General features: G+C 46.5%; 1 protein-coding gene and 1 long non-coding RNA gene across 2 annotated transcripts; both read left to right on the forward strand.

Moving 5' to 3' along the window:
- Positions 1–7,938: 7,938 nt before the first annotated feature.
- LOC142254909 (uncharacterized) lies at positions 7,939–8,677 on the forward strand. Its single transcript, XR_012727326.1, has 3 exons — positions 7,939–8,006; positions 8,415–8,512; positions 8,598–8,677. It is a non-coding gene; the product is annotated as an uncharacterized LOC142254909 (long non-coding RNA).
- Positions 8,678–8,786: 109 nt separating this feature from the next.
- On the forward strand, positions 8,787–10,556 carry LOC142254374 (uncharacterized). Its single transcript, XM_075325419.1, has 8 exons — positions 8,787–8,878; positions 8,964–9,061; positions 9,147–9,222; positions 9,310–9,378; positions 9,454–9,537; positions 9,650–9,872; positions 9,998–10,154; positions 10,490–10,556. Exons 3-8 carry the CDS (start codon positions 9,154–9,156, stop codon positions 10,554–10,556), a joined length of 669 nt encoding a protein of 222 aa, XP_075181534.1. The 5' UTR covers positions 8,787–8,878; positions 8,964–9,061; positions 9,147–9,153.
- Positions 10,557–17,376: the final 6,820 nt, after the last annotated feature.

The raw sequence follows: 17,376 nt of genomic DNA on the forward strand, positions 1-17,376 counted from the left end.
GCAGAGGGGAAAATGGCAGGGTCTTATAGGGCAAGGACATGTGACATGCAGAGCCTATGACAAATGCCCTTGCTTGTCTGGCAAAAATCCACTTTGCTGTGTGTGTGTCTGTGATTGTCTGATTGCCTGGCCCGCCCCATTGTACGCGCGGTTAGGAAAAAAAAAATGGCGATCGCCATTTTTTCAGCACTCAGCAGGACTGATCTAAACCTCGTCCCCCCCGCACACTATAAGCTGAATTTTGATAATATCATTATTAACAGTGACTGACAATATTACAATGAAAAGCCATCTAGTAACTAGCTACGCTTTTGGTGATCAAACCGTTATCGAATGGTAACTCGACCAGCCGAACTTGAAGCAAATCGTTCCAGTTCGTCGAACAACTCAAACACTGCCCAAAATCACTCGAATTTGAAATTGGCGAACGGTTCGAATCGAACATCGATCATCTCTAGTAGAGAGGCCAGGACTTTGCCAAATCCTGTTCCTGGACAGACAAGCGGCAGGATGTCTCGGGGATCCGACAACCAGCATGTGGAGAGGCCCGTTCCCGGGACCGCCGACTGGATTGAAGAGCAGACGGAGAAGATGTGCCGATGGATCAAGGCTCAGGTTCACTTCTTCCTGACAAGGTGGACGACCGAGATGAAGGACCTGGCTGCAACTGTCCGGGCGCGCGACATGGAGATGGCCTCTGAGGAGCGGGTAAGCAGTAGAGATGAGCGAACCGGTCCCGGTTCGGCTCGAGGTCGGTTCGCCGAACGGAGCTCCCGTTCGAGTTCGGCTCGTCGAACGTTCGACGAACCGAACTCGAACTGCATAGGAAACAATGGCAGGCAATTACAAACACAGAAAAACACCTAGAAAACACCCTCAAAGGTGTCCAAAAGGTGACAAACAACTCACAACATAACACAAACACATGGGAAAGTGACAAGGACATATACTCATGCGAAAACAAAACAGCTGGACAAGGAAAAAGAGGAGGACACACAGATATAGGCATGGCACGCCCTTCTAAAATCATGTAAAACACCGCAAGGTGACTCCAAGCGTAGTCTCCCTTTTTTTCCAAAAATTGGGCCCCACACACACCCACCCATTCAGTGGCAGCACTTGTGCCCTAGTTGTACACTTCACAGCTAGATTTGCATCAAGCACATTCAAAAATACGCCATTCTTATCCGTCCCCAGGATGACACCGGGGTAGGTAGCAAAGTCTTTCCTGATCCCAGCTCTGTTCATCTTGGCTTCTTTTAAAAACACAGCAAGCAAGGGTTACTCCAAGCGGAGTCTCCCTTTTTTTCCAAAAATTGTGCCCCACACACACCCACCCATTCAGTGGCAGCACTTGTGCCCTAGTTGTGCACTTCACAGCTAGATTTGCATCAAGCACATTCAAAAATACGGCCTAATTAACCGTCCCCAGGATGACACCAGGGTAGGTAGCAAAGTCTTTCCTGATCCCAGCTCTGTTCATCTTGGCTTCTTTTAAAAACACAGCAAGCAAGGGTTACTCCAAGCGGAGTCTCCCTTTTTTCCAAAAATTGGGCCCCATACACACCCACCCCTTCAGTGGCAGCAGTTGTGCCCCAGTTGTACAATTCACAGCTAGATTTGCATCAAGCACATTCAAAAATACGCCATTCTTATCTGTCCCCAGGATGACACCGGGGTAGGTAGCAAAGTCATTCCTGATCCCAGCTCTGTTCATCTTGGCTTCTTTTAAAAACACAGCAAGCAAGGGTTACTCCAAGCGGAGTCTTCCTTTTTTCCAAAAATTGGGCCCCACACACACCCACCCCTTCAGTGGCAGCAGTTGTGCACCAGTTGTACAATTCACAGCTAGATTTGCATCAAGCACATTCAAAAATACGCCATAATTAACCGTCCCCAGGATGACACCAGGGTAGGTAGCAAAGTCTTTCCTGATCCCAGCTCTGTTCATCTTGGCTTCTGTTAAAAACAATGTAAGCAAGGGTTACTCCAAGCGGAGTCTCCTTTTTTTCCAAAAATTGGGCCCCACACACACCCACCCCTTCAGTGGCAGCACTTGTGCCCTAGTTGCAAACATGATGTTTTGATTTGCATCAAGCACATTCAAAAATACGGCCTAATTAACCGTCCTCAGGATGACACCAGGGTAGGTAGCAAAGTCTTTCCTGATCCCAGTTCTGTTCATCTTGGCTTCTTTTAAAAACACAGCAAGCAAGGATTACTCCAAGCGGAGTCTCCCTTTTTTCCAAAAATTGGGCCCCACACACACCCACCCCTTCAGTGGCAGCAGTTGTGCCCCAGTTGTACAATTCACAGCTAGATTTGCATCAAGCACATTCAAAAATATGCCATTCTTATCCGTCCCCAGGATGACACCGGGGTAGGTAGCAAAGTCTTTTCTGATCCCAGCTCTGTTCATCTTGGCTTCTTTTAAAAACACAGCAAGCAAGGGTTACTCCAAGCGGAGTCTCCCTTTTTTCCAAAAATTGGGCCCCACACACACCCACCCCTTCAGTGGCAGCAGTTGTGCCCCAGTTGTACAATTCACAGCTAGATTTGCATCAAGCACATTCAAAAATACGCCATAATTAACCGTCCCCAGGATGACACCAGGGTAGGTAGCAAAGTCTTTCCTGATCCCAGCTCTGTTCATCTTGGCTTCTTTTAAAAACAATGTAAGCAAGGGTTACTCCAAGCGGAGTCTCCCTTTTTTCCAAAAATTGGGCCCCACACACACCCACCCCTTCAGTGGCAGCAGTTGTGCCCTAGTTGCAAACATGATGTTTTGATTTGCATCAAGCACATTCCAAATCCACAAGCATTTACTCTCCCCAGGATGACACAGGGGTAGTAAATTCCTTCTGGATCCATGACTTGTTCATTTTGATGAACGTCAGTCTGTCCACATTGTCACTGGACAGACGCGTGCGCTTATCTGTCAGCACACACCCAGCAGCACTGAAGACACGTTCAGAGACAACGCTGGCAGCTGGACATGACAAAATCTCCAAGGCGTAACTGGATAGCTCTGGCCATTTTTCTAGATTTGAAGCCCAAAAGGAGCAAGGCTCCATTTGCAAAGTCATGGCATCGATGTTCATTTGGAGATACTCCTGTATCATCCTCTCCAGCCGTTGACTATGTGTCAGACTTGTTGTCTCTGGTGGCCTTGCAAAAGAGGGTCTAAAAAAATTATGAAAAGATTCCATAAAATTGCTGTTACCAGCACCAGATACGGTCCTACTGGTACGGGTAGACTGTTGAAGATGACGAGACCGTCCCATGTTTGGCAAGTTACAACTGGGAGAATCACTCCCTGCACCTGCACGGTTGTTTGGTGGAAAAGCCGAGCTAAGATCGAGTAACAGCTTCTGCTGATACTCCTGCATACGTGCATCCCTTTCTATTGCTGGAATTATGTCACAAAATTTGGACTTGTACCGCGGATCTAATAGTGTGGCAATCCAGTAATCATCATCACTTCTAATTTTGACAATACGAGGGTCATGTTGGAGGTAGTGCAACAAGAAGGCACTCATGTGTCTTACGCAGCCATGCGGACCAAGTCCACGCTGTGTTTGTGGCATAGAGGTGCTAACCGTTCTTTCTTCCTCTGACATCTCCCCCCAACCTCTTTCAACTGAAATTTGACCAAGGTCTCCCTCATCCGCTGAGTCTTCCATGTCCATGGACAGTTCGTCCTCCATTTCTTCATGTTCTCTTGCACCTTCCTCAACATCTCGCCTGCTACCATGCGCCCTTGTTGATCCCTGTCCCCCATGGTCCCATGCCTGCCGCCTTGGTGATGATGAACGTCTGGACCTTGGTGATGTTGTTCTGTCTTGCGCATATGAATCCTCCTGTAGTTCATCCCCTTCCTGTTGTCCCACCCCCTGACTCCGAATAGTGTTTATCGTGTGCTCCAGCATGTAAATGACTGGAATCGTCATGCTGATAATGGCATTGTCAGCGCTAAACATATTCGTCGCCATGTCGAAACTCTGCAGAAGGGTGCATAGGTCCTTGATCTGAGACCACTCCATCAGGGTGATCTGACCCACCTCTGCATCTCGTTGGCCCAGGCTATACGTCATGACGTATTGCACCAGGGCTCGGCGGTGCTGCCACAGTCGCTGTAACATGTGGAGAGTTGAATTCCAGCGTGTCGCCACATCGCATTTCAGGCGATGAACCGGCAGGCCGAAAGACTTCTGGAGCGATGCAAGTCGCTCAGCTGCGGCGCTTGAACGGCGGAAGTGAGCAGACAGTTTTCGTGCCCTGTTCAGAAGGCCATCTAGGCCGGGATAGTGTGTTAAAAATTGCTGGACGACAAGGTTCAACACGTGAGCCATACAAGGTACGTGTGTCACCTTGCCCAGGCGAAGGGCCGCACCCAGGTTTGCAGCATTGTCGCACACGGCCTTACCAGGCTGCAGGTTGAGTGGAGACAACCATTTATTAAACTCGGACCGCAGAGCTGACCACAACTCCTCAGCTGTGTGACTCTTATTCCCAAGACATGTCAAGCTAAAGACCGCCTGATGCCGTTGCGCTCTGCTGCCAGCATAGTAATGAGGGGTGCGTGATTCCTTTTGCGCTGTGAGAACGCTGGTGGCCTGACCAGGCAGGCTTGGGGTGGAGGTGTAGGACCCAGATGAGGTGGAGGATGCAGAAGCAGTGGCGGAACTTGGACAGACAGAGGATTGACACACAAGTCGTGGGGACGGCAAGACTTGTGCAGCAGACCCTTCACCATCTATCACCATAGTTACCCAGTGCCCAGTCAGCGACATGTAACGTCCCTGTCCATGGTTACTGGTCCAAGTATCGGTGGTGAAATGCACTCGTTCACACACAGAGTTTCTCAAGGAAGCAGTGATGTTGTGTGCGACATGCTGGTGTAGCGCGGGCACACCTTTCTTAGAGAAGTAGTGGCGACTAGGCATCTGGTACTGGGGCACAGCAACAGACATAAGGTCTCTAAAATCCTGTGTGTCCACTAGGCGGAAAGGCAGCATTTCGGTAGCCAAGAGCTTACAGAGGGATAGAGTCAACCTCTTCGCTTTGTCATGGGTCGCAGGAAGTGGCCTTTTATTTGACCACATCTGAGGGACAGAGATGTGGCTGCTGTGTGTAGACGGTGTTGAGTAGGGTGCCCCTGGAAAAATGCAGGTTTGTGAGGAAAGTGCTGGCGGAGATATGATGTTGCCTTCATCCAACGTTGGTGCTATCGATGTCTGAGAGAGCTGTACACACTCACTTGTTTCCCCTTCCAAACCAACTGACGACCTACCAAGCAAACTGCCTGTTGCGGTTACAGTGGTGGAAGTTGTGGGTGGAAAAACAGGTGTGACAGCTGTCCCCACAGTCCTAGAAGATGACGAGCGTGCGAATGCACTGGAAGGGGCAGGCGGTGGATGGTTCGCTCCGCTAGGCCGCATTGCAGCACGGTGAGCTTCCCACCGGGCCATATGATATTTATTCATGTGACGATTCATGGAAGAAGTTGTCAAACTGCTGAGGTTTTGACCTCTACTAAGAGAACCTTGACAAATTTTACAGATCACATAATTTGGGCGATCTTTTTCTATGTCAAAAAAGGACCAGGCTAGGCAAGGCTTAGAGGCCATGCGACCTGTTGATCCACCCCGAATAATGCTCAGAGGCAGAGTGGTGGCTGAGGATGCAGTTGTAGACGTGCTACCAGTACTCCGACTCTGTCCAGGAAGGCGCAAGGTAACTTCGTCATCAGTTGCATCCTCCTCCACCACCTCTGTTGACCTCCTCGAGTGCCTGACTGTGGGTTGACAGTAGGTGGGATCTAGAACTTCATCATCAATTGTTGTGTTTGCACTCCCCTCCCCCTCAGACCGAGCCTCTTCTTGCTCTGACCGAATATTTAAGTTGTCATCCCAATCGGGTATCTGCGTCTCATCTTCATCAGTATGTTCCTCATTGTCTATAACCACAGGTGTTACAGTTTGTGACAAAGGGTTAACATTATGCTCAGAAACTTGGTCCTCACGGCCTGAATCAGAGTCACAAAGGTTCTGGGCATCACTGCAGACCATTTCCTGTTCTGTACTCACTGTAGCTTGGGAGCAGACCTCTGATTCCCAGGCTATAGTGTGACTGAACAGCTCTGCAGACTCAGCCATCTCAGTTCCACCATACTGTGCAGGGCTGATGGAGACTTCAGAGCTGGGAGAAAGCAAGTTTGATTGGGATGACAACTCAGAGGACTGGTGTTTTTTGGATGTGGTACTTGAAGAGGCTGAGAGGGCACTTGTTGGACCACTTGAGATCCATTCAAGCATTTTCCTTTTTTGGCCATCATCTACCTTTGTTCCTGTTGTTCGTGTCCGTAAAAAAGGGAGCACATCGGATTGTCCACGGTAAGTAGTAGACATCTTACTTTTGCTGTTAGATGCTCTATCTTCAGCAGATGATAATGGAGCTTTGCCACCTTCCCCACGGACAAAACCTTTTTTGCCTTTTCCACCATGCCTCTTCCCCTTTTCACCAGCATCTGTCATTTTGCCACTCATGTTGATTGTGACAAGATTGTGCACTGAAAATGTGGTAGTAAAAATTGAGAGGTGGTGTATATTGCAGTGGTGGTCTAGCTTTATTAACAGCAGAATAATAAAGAATAAATATCCCTGACAATGCAACTACGGCCCTTAAACTTGCAGCAAAAATTGCTAGTATAATGGCTTAGTTATAATGAGTTGGAGTGTGCAATGCAGGCAGAGGTGCTGCAAATGTCTTTGCACTAGTGGGACTATAGCAAAGTCCAATAGCCACGTTTCGGATGCCACTAGGTACACTGAGTGTTTGCTAGTATGATGGCTTAGTTATAATGAGTTGGAGTGTGCAATGCAGGCAGAGGTGCTGCAAATGTCTTTGCACTAGTGTGACTAGACAACAGTCCAATAGCCACGTTTAGGATGCCACTAGGTACACTGAGTGTTTGCTAGTATAATGGCTTAGTTATAATGAGTTGGAGTGTGCAATGCAGGTAGAGGTGCTGCAAATGTCTTTGCACTAGTGGGACTATAGCAAAGTCCAATAGCCACGTTTAGGATGCCACTAGGTACACTGAGTGTTTGCTAGTATAATGGCTTGGTTATAATGAGTTGGAGTGTGCAATGCAGGCAGAGGTGCTGCAAATGTCTTTGCACTAGTGTGACTAGACAACAGTCCAATAGCCACGTTTAGGATGCCACTAGGTACACTGAGTGTTTGCTAGTATAATGGCTTAGTTATAATGAGTTGGAGTGTGCAATGCAGGCAGAGGTGCTGCAAATGTCTTTGCACTAGTGTGACTAGACAACAGTCCAATAGCCACGTTTAGGATGCCACTAGGTACACTGAGTGTTTGCTAGTATAATGGCTTAGGCTGGTTTCACACTACGTCTTTTTAACATCCGTTGAAAACGTTATTTTAGCGGAAGTACGGATCCTGTGCAAATCCGTTTTCACTTCAATGCATTTTCAATGGACTCGCGTCCACCTGCGTTCGCATGCGTTTGCGTCCGTTAGACACAGGATCCGTACTTTTGCGTTATTTTAACATGTTTCAAAAACGCGACTTGTAGCGTTTTTTAGCTTTGTTAAAATAACGCATCTCACAGGATCCTTCACATTGCGCCGCGAGCTGCAATGCATTTCAATGAGTGCTGGATCCTGCCTAGCAGAATGCGTTCAGTTGCGTTGTAACAGGATCCTGCTTTTGTACTGAGCATGCCCAGAAAGTAGCAAACAATGTATCTCAATGCATATAGTTCCCTTGACCAGCCTGGACAAGCCACCATTTTCTCACCATAGCCAGAAGACCACAGAGCTTGCACCTTGTAAGTATAGCCATATTTTGCATTTTATGCCCTGCTTGCATGTTTTTGTTCAATGCTGAACAATATTTCTTCATACATTTATAGCTGCTGTGACCAGCCAAGACCCCAACAGACCAGACAGTCTTGCAGTCTTGACCCCCCTTAAAATATGTGAGTGCAACCTGTGACTGGGTTTAGGTGTGTGTACTGTTGCTGCAGCATTTTATGTTCCACGTGAGTGGATCTTTGGCTCTGATCTTTCCTAAAAAACTCCATTTTTTGCAGTCACAATACAGACTTGCAGCAAATCTTGCAATTTTACACATAGTCTTGATAATTATGAGTCTGCATTTTTGGGTCCTATCTTTTGTGGACTCCACTGTGACTTCAACCTGTATATATTTTTTGGTGTGATAAATCTTAGATATAGCAATACTATTTGTTAATCATGGTTTTCATCTGACGGGGGCCAACAGACACTATTTTCTGACTTGTGTAGATTTTCAATATGTATTTAAATATTCTTTTTCTTGTTTGTTCTCACAGGAGTTGTAATGTCATGTGTTTTTGCATTTACAGCTGCTGTGACCTCCCAAGGCCACCAAAAGAACAGGCAGTTCCGCACACCGGAGACGTTGGTGACACTGTGACCGCCATCTGTGACCTCCTTCAAATCTGTGAGTATTAACATTGTGGCCCCAATATCTACCTGTTTATCAAGCACCCAAGGGTTTTTAATGTCATGTGTTTTTGCATTTACAGCTGCTGTGACCTCCCAAGGCCACCAAAAGAACAGGCAGTTCCGCACACCGGAGACGTTGGTGACACTGTGACCGCCATCTGTGACCTCCTTCAAATCTGTGAGTATTAACATTGTGGCCCCAATATCTACCTGTTTATCAAGCACCCAAGGGTTTTTAATGTCATGTGTTTTTGCATTTACAGCTGCTGTGACCTCCCAAGGCCACCAAAAGAACAGGCAGTTCCGCACACCGGAGACGTTGGTGACACTGTGACCGCCATCTGTGACCTCCTTCAAATCTGTGAGTATTAACATTGTGGCCCCAATATCTACCTGTTTATCAAGCACCCAAGGGTTTTTAATGTCATGTGTTTTTGCATTTACAGCTGCTGTGACCTCCCAAGGCCACCAAAAGAACAGGCAGTTCCGCACACCGGAGACGTTGGTGACACTGTGACCGCCATCTGTGACCTCCTTCAAATCTGTGAGTATTAACATTGTGGCCCCAATATCTACCTGTTTATCAAGCACCCAAGGGTTTTTAATGTCATGTGTTTTTGCATTTACAGCTGCAATATGTCACAGAGAGATGGTGCAGGAGCCCCCACATCCCTGCCAAGTGAGCCCTCATCCCCGTCAATTAATGTACGTAAACTTTGAATGACAAATTGGTACAGCATCTGAGAGTAATATTTTCCAGGATCATTAATTATGATATGTCTTCTCTTACAGGTTCCGATGGCAGTGGAACCGGTTGAGGATGTTGAGAGTGGACCGATGGTGGTCGAGCACTCTTCCGCTGTAAGTTGATCAGCGTTCATCAAACAGTATCCTACAGGACTCATTATCTCCAAAGTAATATAAATGTTTTTTCAGGAACCCGATGCTGCAGCACGTCGCACTGGTCCAGCAACCTCATCCCACCGTCGTGGGTTTAGGCGCCGTGGCGGCATGGGCGGTGTAAGTAATTTTTGATTGTTTTTGAAAGGAAATGCTACATTTGCATTACATCTGAATTGTATGAGTGCTTGTGTTCATTTGTACAAATATTTTTTTTTATGGGCGATTTCAGGTTTCACGACGCAGCAGCAGGCCCCAAGGAGATGACCAAGAATTTGACGCTTTTATAGATGGGGACCTGCTGATTTGCGAAGTCGAGGCACGTCCTGCCTTGTGGAACACAGCCCACCACCACCACTGGGATGCAGTACTCACGCGCGGATTGTGGGATGAGGTTAGCAGATCTCTGATGGATACATGGGAGTCCATGGATGAAAAGACGCAGTATTTGTTTCGTAAGTATTCCACTTTTAAAATGTGTAAATGTCAATAGCTTGTCAAAAAATTTTTTGGAATAGGGCTGTTGTGCGCATTGGTTTTTGACATTTAAAAATTTTTGCTCTTTTGTTTTGTTTTACAGGCGAGAAAGTGATCACACGGTGGCGGTCTATTAGGGATCGATACAAGAGGGATTTCAATGACGAAATGAGGGCTCCCAGTGGTTCTGCCGGGCGCCGTCATCGGTACAAACATTACAATGCGCTAAGTTTTTTAAGACCATCGCTGGCGTCACGCAGGTAAGCTGAAAAATTAGGATTACAAAAAGTGTTGCCTTATGTAACTTTTTTTTTTTCTCAAACAGGTCAATGCTTTCAAAATCATGTAATAATTTTTTTTGTTTTTAACACCCCACAGCACCACTGGAAGTACATCTCATCCATCTCGTGAAATCCCTCCTGTATCGGTCCCCGAAGCAACCGCCACCCGCCCATCTGAAGACGTTGCCAACTCTGACCTCTCTGGTAACCCCTCATCCTCCCAATCCTCCCAACCACACGTCCCCGCTGGAGATTACTGTCAGGCTGAAGATATTCAATTGGCAGGTCCTAGCGTGAACTTTCCCCTATCACAGGCCTCTGGCGCTGATCAAAGTGGTAGACCAAGTTTCATGTCATTTCGTCAACGCCATAGGACTGTAGATAGGAGCCTTATGCCTGAGTTTTCGCACATGAGCTCAGTTTTCCTAGATTATCTGAAGTTCCAAACTGAAAAAATTACAGCTGGCTTTGCTGAAACACAAAGAAGCTTCAGAGAGATCAATGATCGTTTGGGAAAACTTGAGTCAGATGCTAACAAATCAGTCAACAATTTGTTCTTTTTGACTGTACTACGGCATATGGAAAGCTTACCTAGCGATAGCCAATTGAATATTATGCATGCCTGTCAGCAATCTCTAGCGCAGGAAATTAATCGGCATCCTCCCTCCCAACCTTTCCAGGCACCTGCCGCACCTTACCAGACCCTTGCCCAACCTTATCCACCACCCTCCCAACGTTATCAGCCACCACCCCAACCTTACCAGCCTCCTGACCCACCTTATCCACCACCCTCCCAACGTTACCAGCCCCCCGCCCAAAATTTTCAACTTTCAAGCCAACCAATCCATCACCAATCTCAATCATACCCTGCCACATCCCAACAGTACCCAGGATTATCCCAACTGCCATCACCATCTGTAACCCTTCATCCTACATGTGTTCCTTCCCCTGCCACGACTTGTGCCTCTGCTTCCATCTTTACCTCCCCACATTTGCACTCAAGCACCCCACAAGCACCTTCCACGCAACATCCGGATTTAGCACAAAGTTTCCTCACCGAAATCAGAAATATAATTCCTACCCCTTCCCCTTTGTCATCCACTCACACCGCACATGACCAGACCCTACATACCCCCATACCCAGAGAGGTCAGTCCGGCAAATGAAACAATGGGAATGAGTCCGACGAGTACACCAACAAGTGAAAGTAGTTCTACCTCTGCCCGGCACCACCATTTCACCAGCCTATAAAATTTGAAAATCTGTTTAATAAAATATTGTTTGTTGTACCATACAAAATTGTTTTTTTATGATGGTCGAAATTCAAGTATTATATTTACCTTTCCAATAGGTTACGTGTCTGTGTGTATGCATCTACAAAGTGTGTGTGTGTGTGTGTGTCTCAAGCTACATTGTATGTGTTTCTGTTGGATGATACTTTACAGTTTTTTTGTGCGATTCTATTTCTGATCGGGTAACCAAGCACATGTTTACCTGATTTTTAACTTGGTACCAGAGCACAACGCTTTACGCTGGCTACCTGCACTCGTAGCCAGACTACACATCGGGTTAATAAGCAAACCGCTGTGCTTATTTACCCGATCTGTACTCTGGCTACGTGTGCAGGGAGCCGGCACTGCCAGCATGAGAGCGGTGTACGCTACGGGTAACCATGTGCTTGGTTAACTGATATTTACCTTAGTTACAAAGCGCAGCATCGCTTCAACGCGTTGATGCTGGCTGTGGGTTGGTCACTGGTGATATCTGCCTGTTTGACAGTTCACCAGCGACCATGTAATGACGCATCAGCGATTCTGATAAGGTCATATCGTCATTGTGATAGCTGCTACGTCGCTACATGTGACATAGGCTTAACACTAAAACTACTAACTTATTTTTGACTACATGAATACATAGTGCGAATTAGTCAAAATGACTACCTCAGTAGTTCTAGTGTTAAGCAGCTGGAGTACCGCCGTGGTTTTGAGCCATAAAGAGCTGTAGGCAGCCATCAACACGCCTTTCCCCATGTGTTATTTTCTTTGTTATGGCTTTGCACCATCCCCACTCAAAAACCTGCCATGGCTACCTTTTTTGGGAAAGAAGAGTAAGGGTACCTTCTCACTTAGCGATGCAGCAGCGATCCGACCAGCGATCTGACCTGGTCAGGATCGCTGCTGCATCGCTACATGGTCGCTGGTGAGCTGTCAAACAGGCAGATCTCACCAGCGACCAGTGAACAGCCCCCAGCCAGCAGCGACGTGCAAGCGACGCTGCGCTTGCACGGAGCCGCCGTCTGGAAGCTGCGGAGACTGGTAACTAAGGTAAACATCGGGTATGGTTACCCGATGTTTACATTAGTTACCAGCGCACACCGCTTAGCTGTGTGTGCAGGGAGCAGGGAGCCGCGCACACTGAGCGCTGGCTCCTTGCTCTCCTAGCTGCTGTACACATCGGGTTAATTAACCCGATGTGTAATGCAGCTACATGTGCAGAGAGCAAGGAGCCGCGCACACTGCTTAGCGCTGGCTCCTTGCTCTCCTAGCTGCTGTACACATCGGGTTAATTAACCCGATGTGTACAGCAGCTACATGTGAAGAGAGCCGGAGCCGGCAGCACAGGCAGCGTGAGAGCTGCGGAGGCTGGTAACTAAGGTAAATATCGGGTAACCACCTTGGTTACCCGATGTTTATCTTGGTTACAAGCTTACCTCAGCTGTCAGACGCCGGCTCCTGCTCCCTGCTCGCTTCATTTGTCGCTCTCTCGCTGTCACACACAGCGATCTGTGTGTCACAGCGGGAGAGCGGCTTTGAAGAAAACGAACCAGGGCTGTGTGTAACGAGCAGCGATCTCGCAGCAGGGGCCAGATCGCTGCTCAGTGTCACACACAGCGAGATCGCTAATGAGGTCACTGCTGCGTCACAAAAAGCGTGACTCAGCAGCGATCTCGGCAGCGACCTCGCTGTGTGTGAAGCACCCCTAATTCTGTGTATATACTTAGCAAATATCTCTCAAGAACCACAATAGATGATAAGACATTGTCAATTTTCTCAACACACACTGAGGTTTTAGCATACAGTGATTCTACAAATGTTAAATCAAGATAAGAAATTCAAAGTTCCCTACTTGTCCACCCTAGTAAACAAAGCAATCCAAGCGATGCAGATAAAATGAAAAGGTGTATTTATTTAGGTAAAATAAAACAAACAGTAAAAAATTGTGAGGGGCCATGTAACTTAAGGTCAAACGAACCAAATTTTCAAAATTGTCAACAACATAAAATAATATAGCAAACATGTTACAGCAAGGATGGAGGGAGTTAAACTTTCAATAAAAGACCAGACCTTCACACATATTCATCCTGCCATGCCACTCGACCGGCATCAGACATAAAGTAAGTTGCAAACTGATCCCTCATTGCGCATACAGCGGACGTTGTACGAAGGCCAACATTGGCATAATCGTCAAGAGTGAGTTCAACATCAGCAGGGTCCATAACCAGCCTTTCTTTACTTAATACGTAGTTGTGGAGAACTACGCACGCTTTAACAACATCATCCACCGTATCTGTTTTTAGTTGAATGGCTGTTGTCAGAATGCGCCACTTTCCAGTCATCATACCAAATGCGCATTCCACCATCCTTCGTGCCCTCGTTAGCCGGTAATTGAAAATCCTTTTCGCTTGATTGAGGCCACGGCTGGAGTACGGTTTCAGAAGATTTTCACACATTTGAAATGCTTCATCGCCAACCAATACGAACGGCAGTGGTGGTTCAGATGTGTCAGGAAGGGGTCTTGGTGGTGGAAAATTGAAATCATTACTGTATAAACGGCGGCCCATTGCAGACTGCTTGAAGACCTGTGAGTCATTGGAGCGGCCGTATGCTCCAATGTCCACAGCAACAAATTGATATTGGGCATCCACTATTGCCATTAATACTATGGAAAAATATTTTTTATAGTTATAAAATTGTGACCCACTGCCAGATGGTTTTAAAATCCTGATATGTTTTCCATCAACCGCACCAAGACAGTTCGGAAATTGACAGACTTCCATAAACTTCTCTGAGATTGACAGCCATTGCTCCGTGGTTGGATGGGGGATGAATTCGGGCTGTAGCACTTCCCACAAAGCATGACAGGTCTCCTTCACAATTCCCGATGCCGTTGATATCCCCACTCTAAACTGGAAGTGTAGTGAAGATAAACTTTCTCCGGTTGCTAAGAATCTATGTTAAAGAAGGAAAAATAAATACATAAATAAATAAATCGGGCGGGGTACGTAACAGTCATGGCGGCACGCATATACATATTGCTGTCAGATTTTGGAAGCAAAATGTAAGGGGTTAATGGCCGCGGGTGGAAGCGCTTCCACCCGCGGCTAGCATGCACACATGTCAGTTGAAAACAGCTGATATGTGCGTGGATAGCCACCGCCTGACAACAGCAGGGGGCGGGGATTAACGGCACACGATCCATGACGTACCCAGTACGTCATGGGTACGTCATGGGTTGTTAAGAGTTTAAAAAACAACAACACAGCTCTCAATCTATTAGAACAAATATGGAAACAAAACTTATGTGCTGGTAACAATACACGACATGCAATAATATGGAAATGCCATACCTTAAAGTCAACATAAGACGATGCTCTGCAGAAATTGACCTTCGTAAATGGGTGTCCTGTTTTGTAATTAAACTTTGCACGCGTTGCAAAAGTTCATCAAAAGTAGGTTTAGACATGCGGCAGTAGTCCATAAACTTGTCTGGGTGCTTGCAGAGATCTGGGTACAAAGAAGAGAATGCACCTTGTGTCGGACGACGTGCATTCAGTGGATGCAGCCAATAGCGCCGACGTCTCTGTGCCCATTTTCTGAGTCGCTCCTTTTCCACCGCTCGAGCGCGCAATAGACACAGGGCAATATCCATATCCAGATTCATATTGAAATCCACAATGTCAGACATTCTCTCAGCGTGCTAGCAAGAAATATCTGATCTAGAGACCAGTAGAACAATGTATATACACTTTGTGGGTGTTGGTGAAAAAAAACGGATCCGTTCAAATTTGACAAAAAAACGCATGTAAACGCACCCAAACGCAAGTCAACGGTCCGTTATTTTGCTGGATCCGTTGACGGATCCAGTAAAATAACGGAACGTTGACTTGCGTTTGGGTGCGTTTTCATTGATAAAAACAGGATCCGTACTTCCGCTAAAATAACGTTTTCAACGGATGTTAAAAAGACGTAGTGTGAAACTAGCCTTAGTTATAATGAGTTGGAGTGTGCAATGCAGGTAGAGGTGCTGCAATTGTCTTTGCACTAGTGGGACTAGAGCAAAGTCCAATAGCCACGTTTAGGATGCCACTAGGTACACTGAGTGTTTGCTTGTATAATGGCTTAGTTATAATGAGTTGGAGTGTGCAATGCAGGCAGAGGTGCTGCAAATGTCTTTGCACTAGTGTGACTAGACAACAGTCCAATAGCCACGTTTAGGATGCCACTCGGTACACTGAGTGTTTGCTAGTATAATGGCTTAGTTATAATGAGTTGGAGTGTGCAATGCAGGCAGAGGTGCTGCAAATGTCTTTGCACTAGTGTGACTAGACAACAGTCCAATAGCCACGTTTAGGATGCCACTAGGTACACTGAGTGTTTTCTAGCATAATGGCTTAGTTATAATGAGTTGGAGTGTGCAATGCAGGCAGAGGTGCTGCAAATGTCATTGCACTAGTGTGACTAGACAACAGTCCAATAGCCACGTTTAGGATGCCACTAGGTACACTGAGTGTTTGCTAGTATAATGGCTTAGTTATAATGAGTTGGAGTGTGCAATGCAGGTAGAGGTGCTGCAAATGTCTTTGCACTAGTGGGACTATAGCAAAGTCCAATAGCCACGTTTAGGATGCCACTAGGTACATTGAGTGTTTGCTAGTATAATGGCTTAGTTATAATGAGTTGGAGTGTGCAATGTAGGCAGAGGTGCTGCAAATGTCTTTGCACTAGTGTGACTAGACAACAGTCCAATAGCCACGTTTAGGATGCCACTAGGTACACTGAGTGTTTGCTAGTATAATGGCTTAGTTATAATGAGTTGGAGTGTGCAATGCAGGCAGAGGTGCTGCAAATGTCTTTGCACTAGTGTGACTAGACAACAGTCCAATAGCCACGTTTAGGATGCCACTAGGTACACTGAGTGTTTGCTAGTATAATGGCTTAGTTATAATGAGTTGGAGTGTGCAATGCAGGTAGAGGTGCTGCAAATGTCTTTGCACTAGTGGGACTATAGCAAAGTCCAATAGCCACGTTTAGGATGCCACTAGGTACACTGAGTGTTTGCTAGTATAATGGCTTAGTTATAATGAGTTGGAGTGTGCAATGCAGGCAGAGGTGCTGCAAATGTCTTTGCACTAGTGTGACTAGACAACAGTCCAATAGCCACGTTTAGGATGCCACTAGGTACACTGAGTGTTTGCTAGTATAATGGCTTAGTTATAATGAGTTGGAGTGCGCAATGCAGGTAGAGGTGCTGCAAATGTCTTTGCACTAGTGGGACTATAGCAAAGTCCAATAGCCACGTTTAGGATGCCACTAGGTACACTGAGTGTTTGCTAGTATAATGGCTTAGTTATAATGAGTTGGAGTGTGCAATGCAGGCAGAGGTGCTGCAAATGTCTTTGCACTAGTGTGACTAGACAACAGTCCAATAGCCACGTTTAGGATGCAACTAGGTACACTGAGTGTTTGCTAGTATAATGGCTTAGTTATAATGAGTTGGAGTGTGCAATGCAGGTAGAGGTGCTGCAAATGTCTTTGCACTAGTGGGACTATAGCAAAGTCCAATAGCCACGTTTAGGATGCCACTAGGTACACTGAGTGTTTGCTAGTATAATGGCTTAGTTATAATGAGTTGGAGTGTGCAATGCAGGCAGAGGTGCTGCAAATGTCTTTCCACTAGTGTGACTAGACAACAGTCCAATAGCCACGTTTAGGATGCCACTAGGTACACTGAGTGTTTGCTAGTATAATGGCTTAGTTATAATGAGTAGGAGTGTGCAATGCAGGCAGAGGTGCTGCAAATGTCTTTGCACTAGTGTGACTAGACAACAGTCCAATAGCCACGTTTAGGATGCCAGTAGGTACACTGAGTGTTTGCTAGTATAATGGCTTAGTTATAATGAGTTGGAGTGTGCAATGCAGGCA

This window comes from Anomaloglossus baeobatrachus, chromosome 10 (genome assembly GCF_048569485.1).
Source record: "Anomaloglossus baeobatrachus isolate aAnoBae1 chromosome 10, aAnoBae1.hap1, whole genome shotgun sequence".
Lineage (NCBI taxonomy): Eukaryota > Metazoa > Chordata > Amphibia > Anura > Aromobatidae > Anomaloglossus > Anomaloglossus baeobatrachus.

Bases quoted from the DNA above. Each gene is read 5' to 3' on its own strand.
- LOC142254374 (XM_075325419.1), top strand. From the start codon at position 9,154: ATGTCACAGAGAGATGGTGCAGGAGCCCCCACATCCCTGCCAAGTGAG. The intron at 9,538-9,649 runs GTAAGTAATTTT...GGGCGATTTCAG, and splicing joins GCCGTGGCGGCATGGGCGGT to GTTTCACGACGCAGCAGCAG. The intron at 9,873-9,997 runs GTAAGTATTCCA...TTTGTTTTACAG, and splicing joins AAAGACGCAGTATTTGTTTC to GCGAGAAAGTGATCACACGG.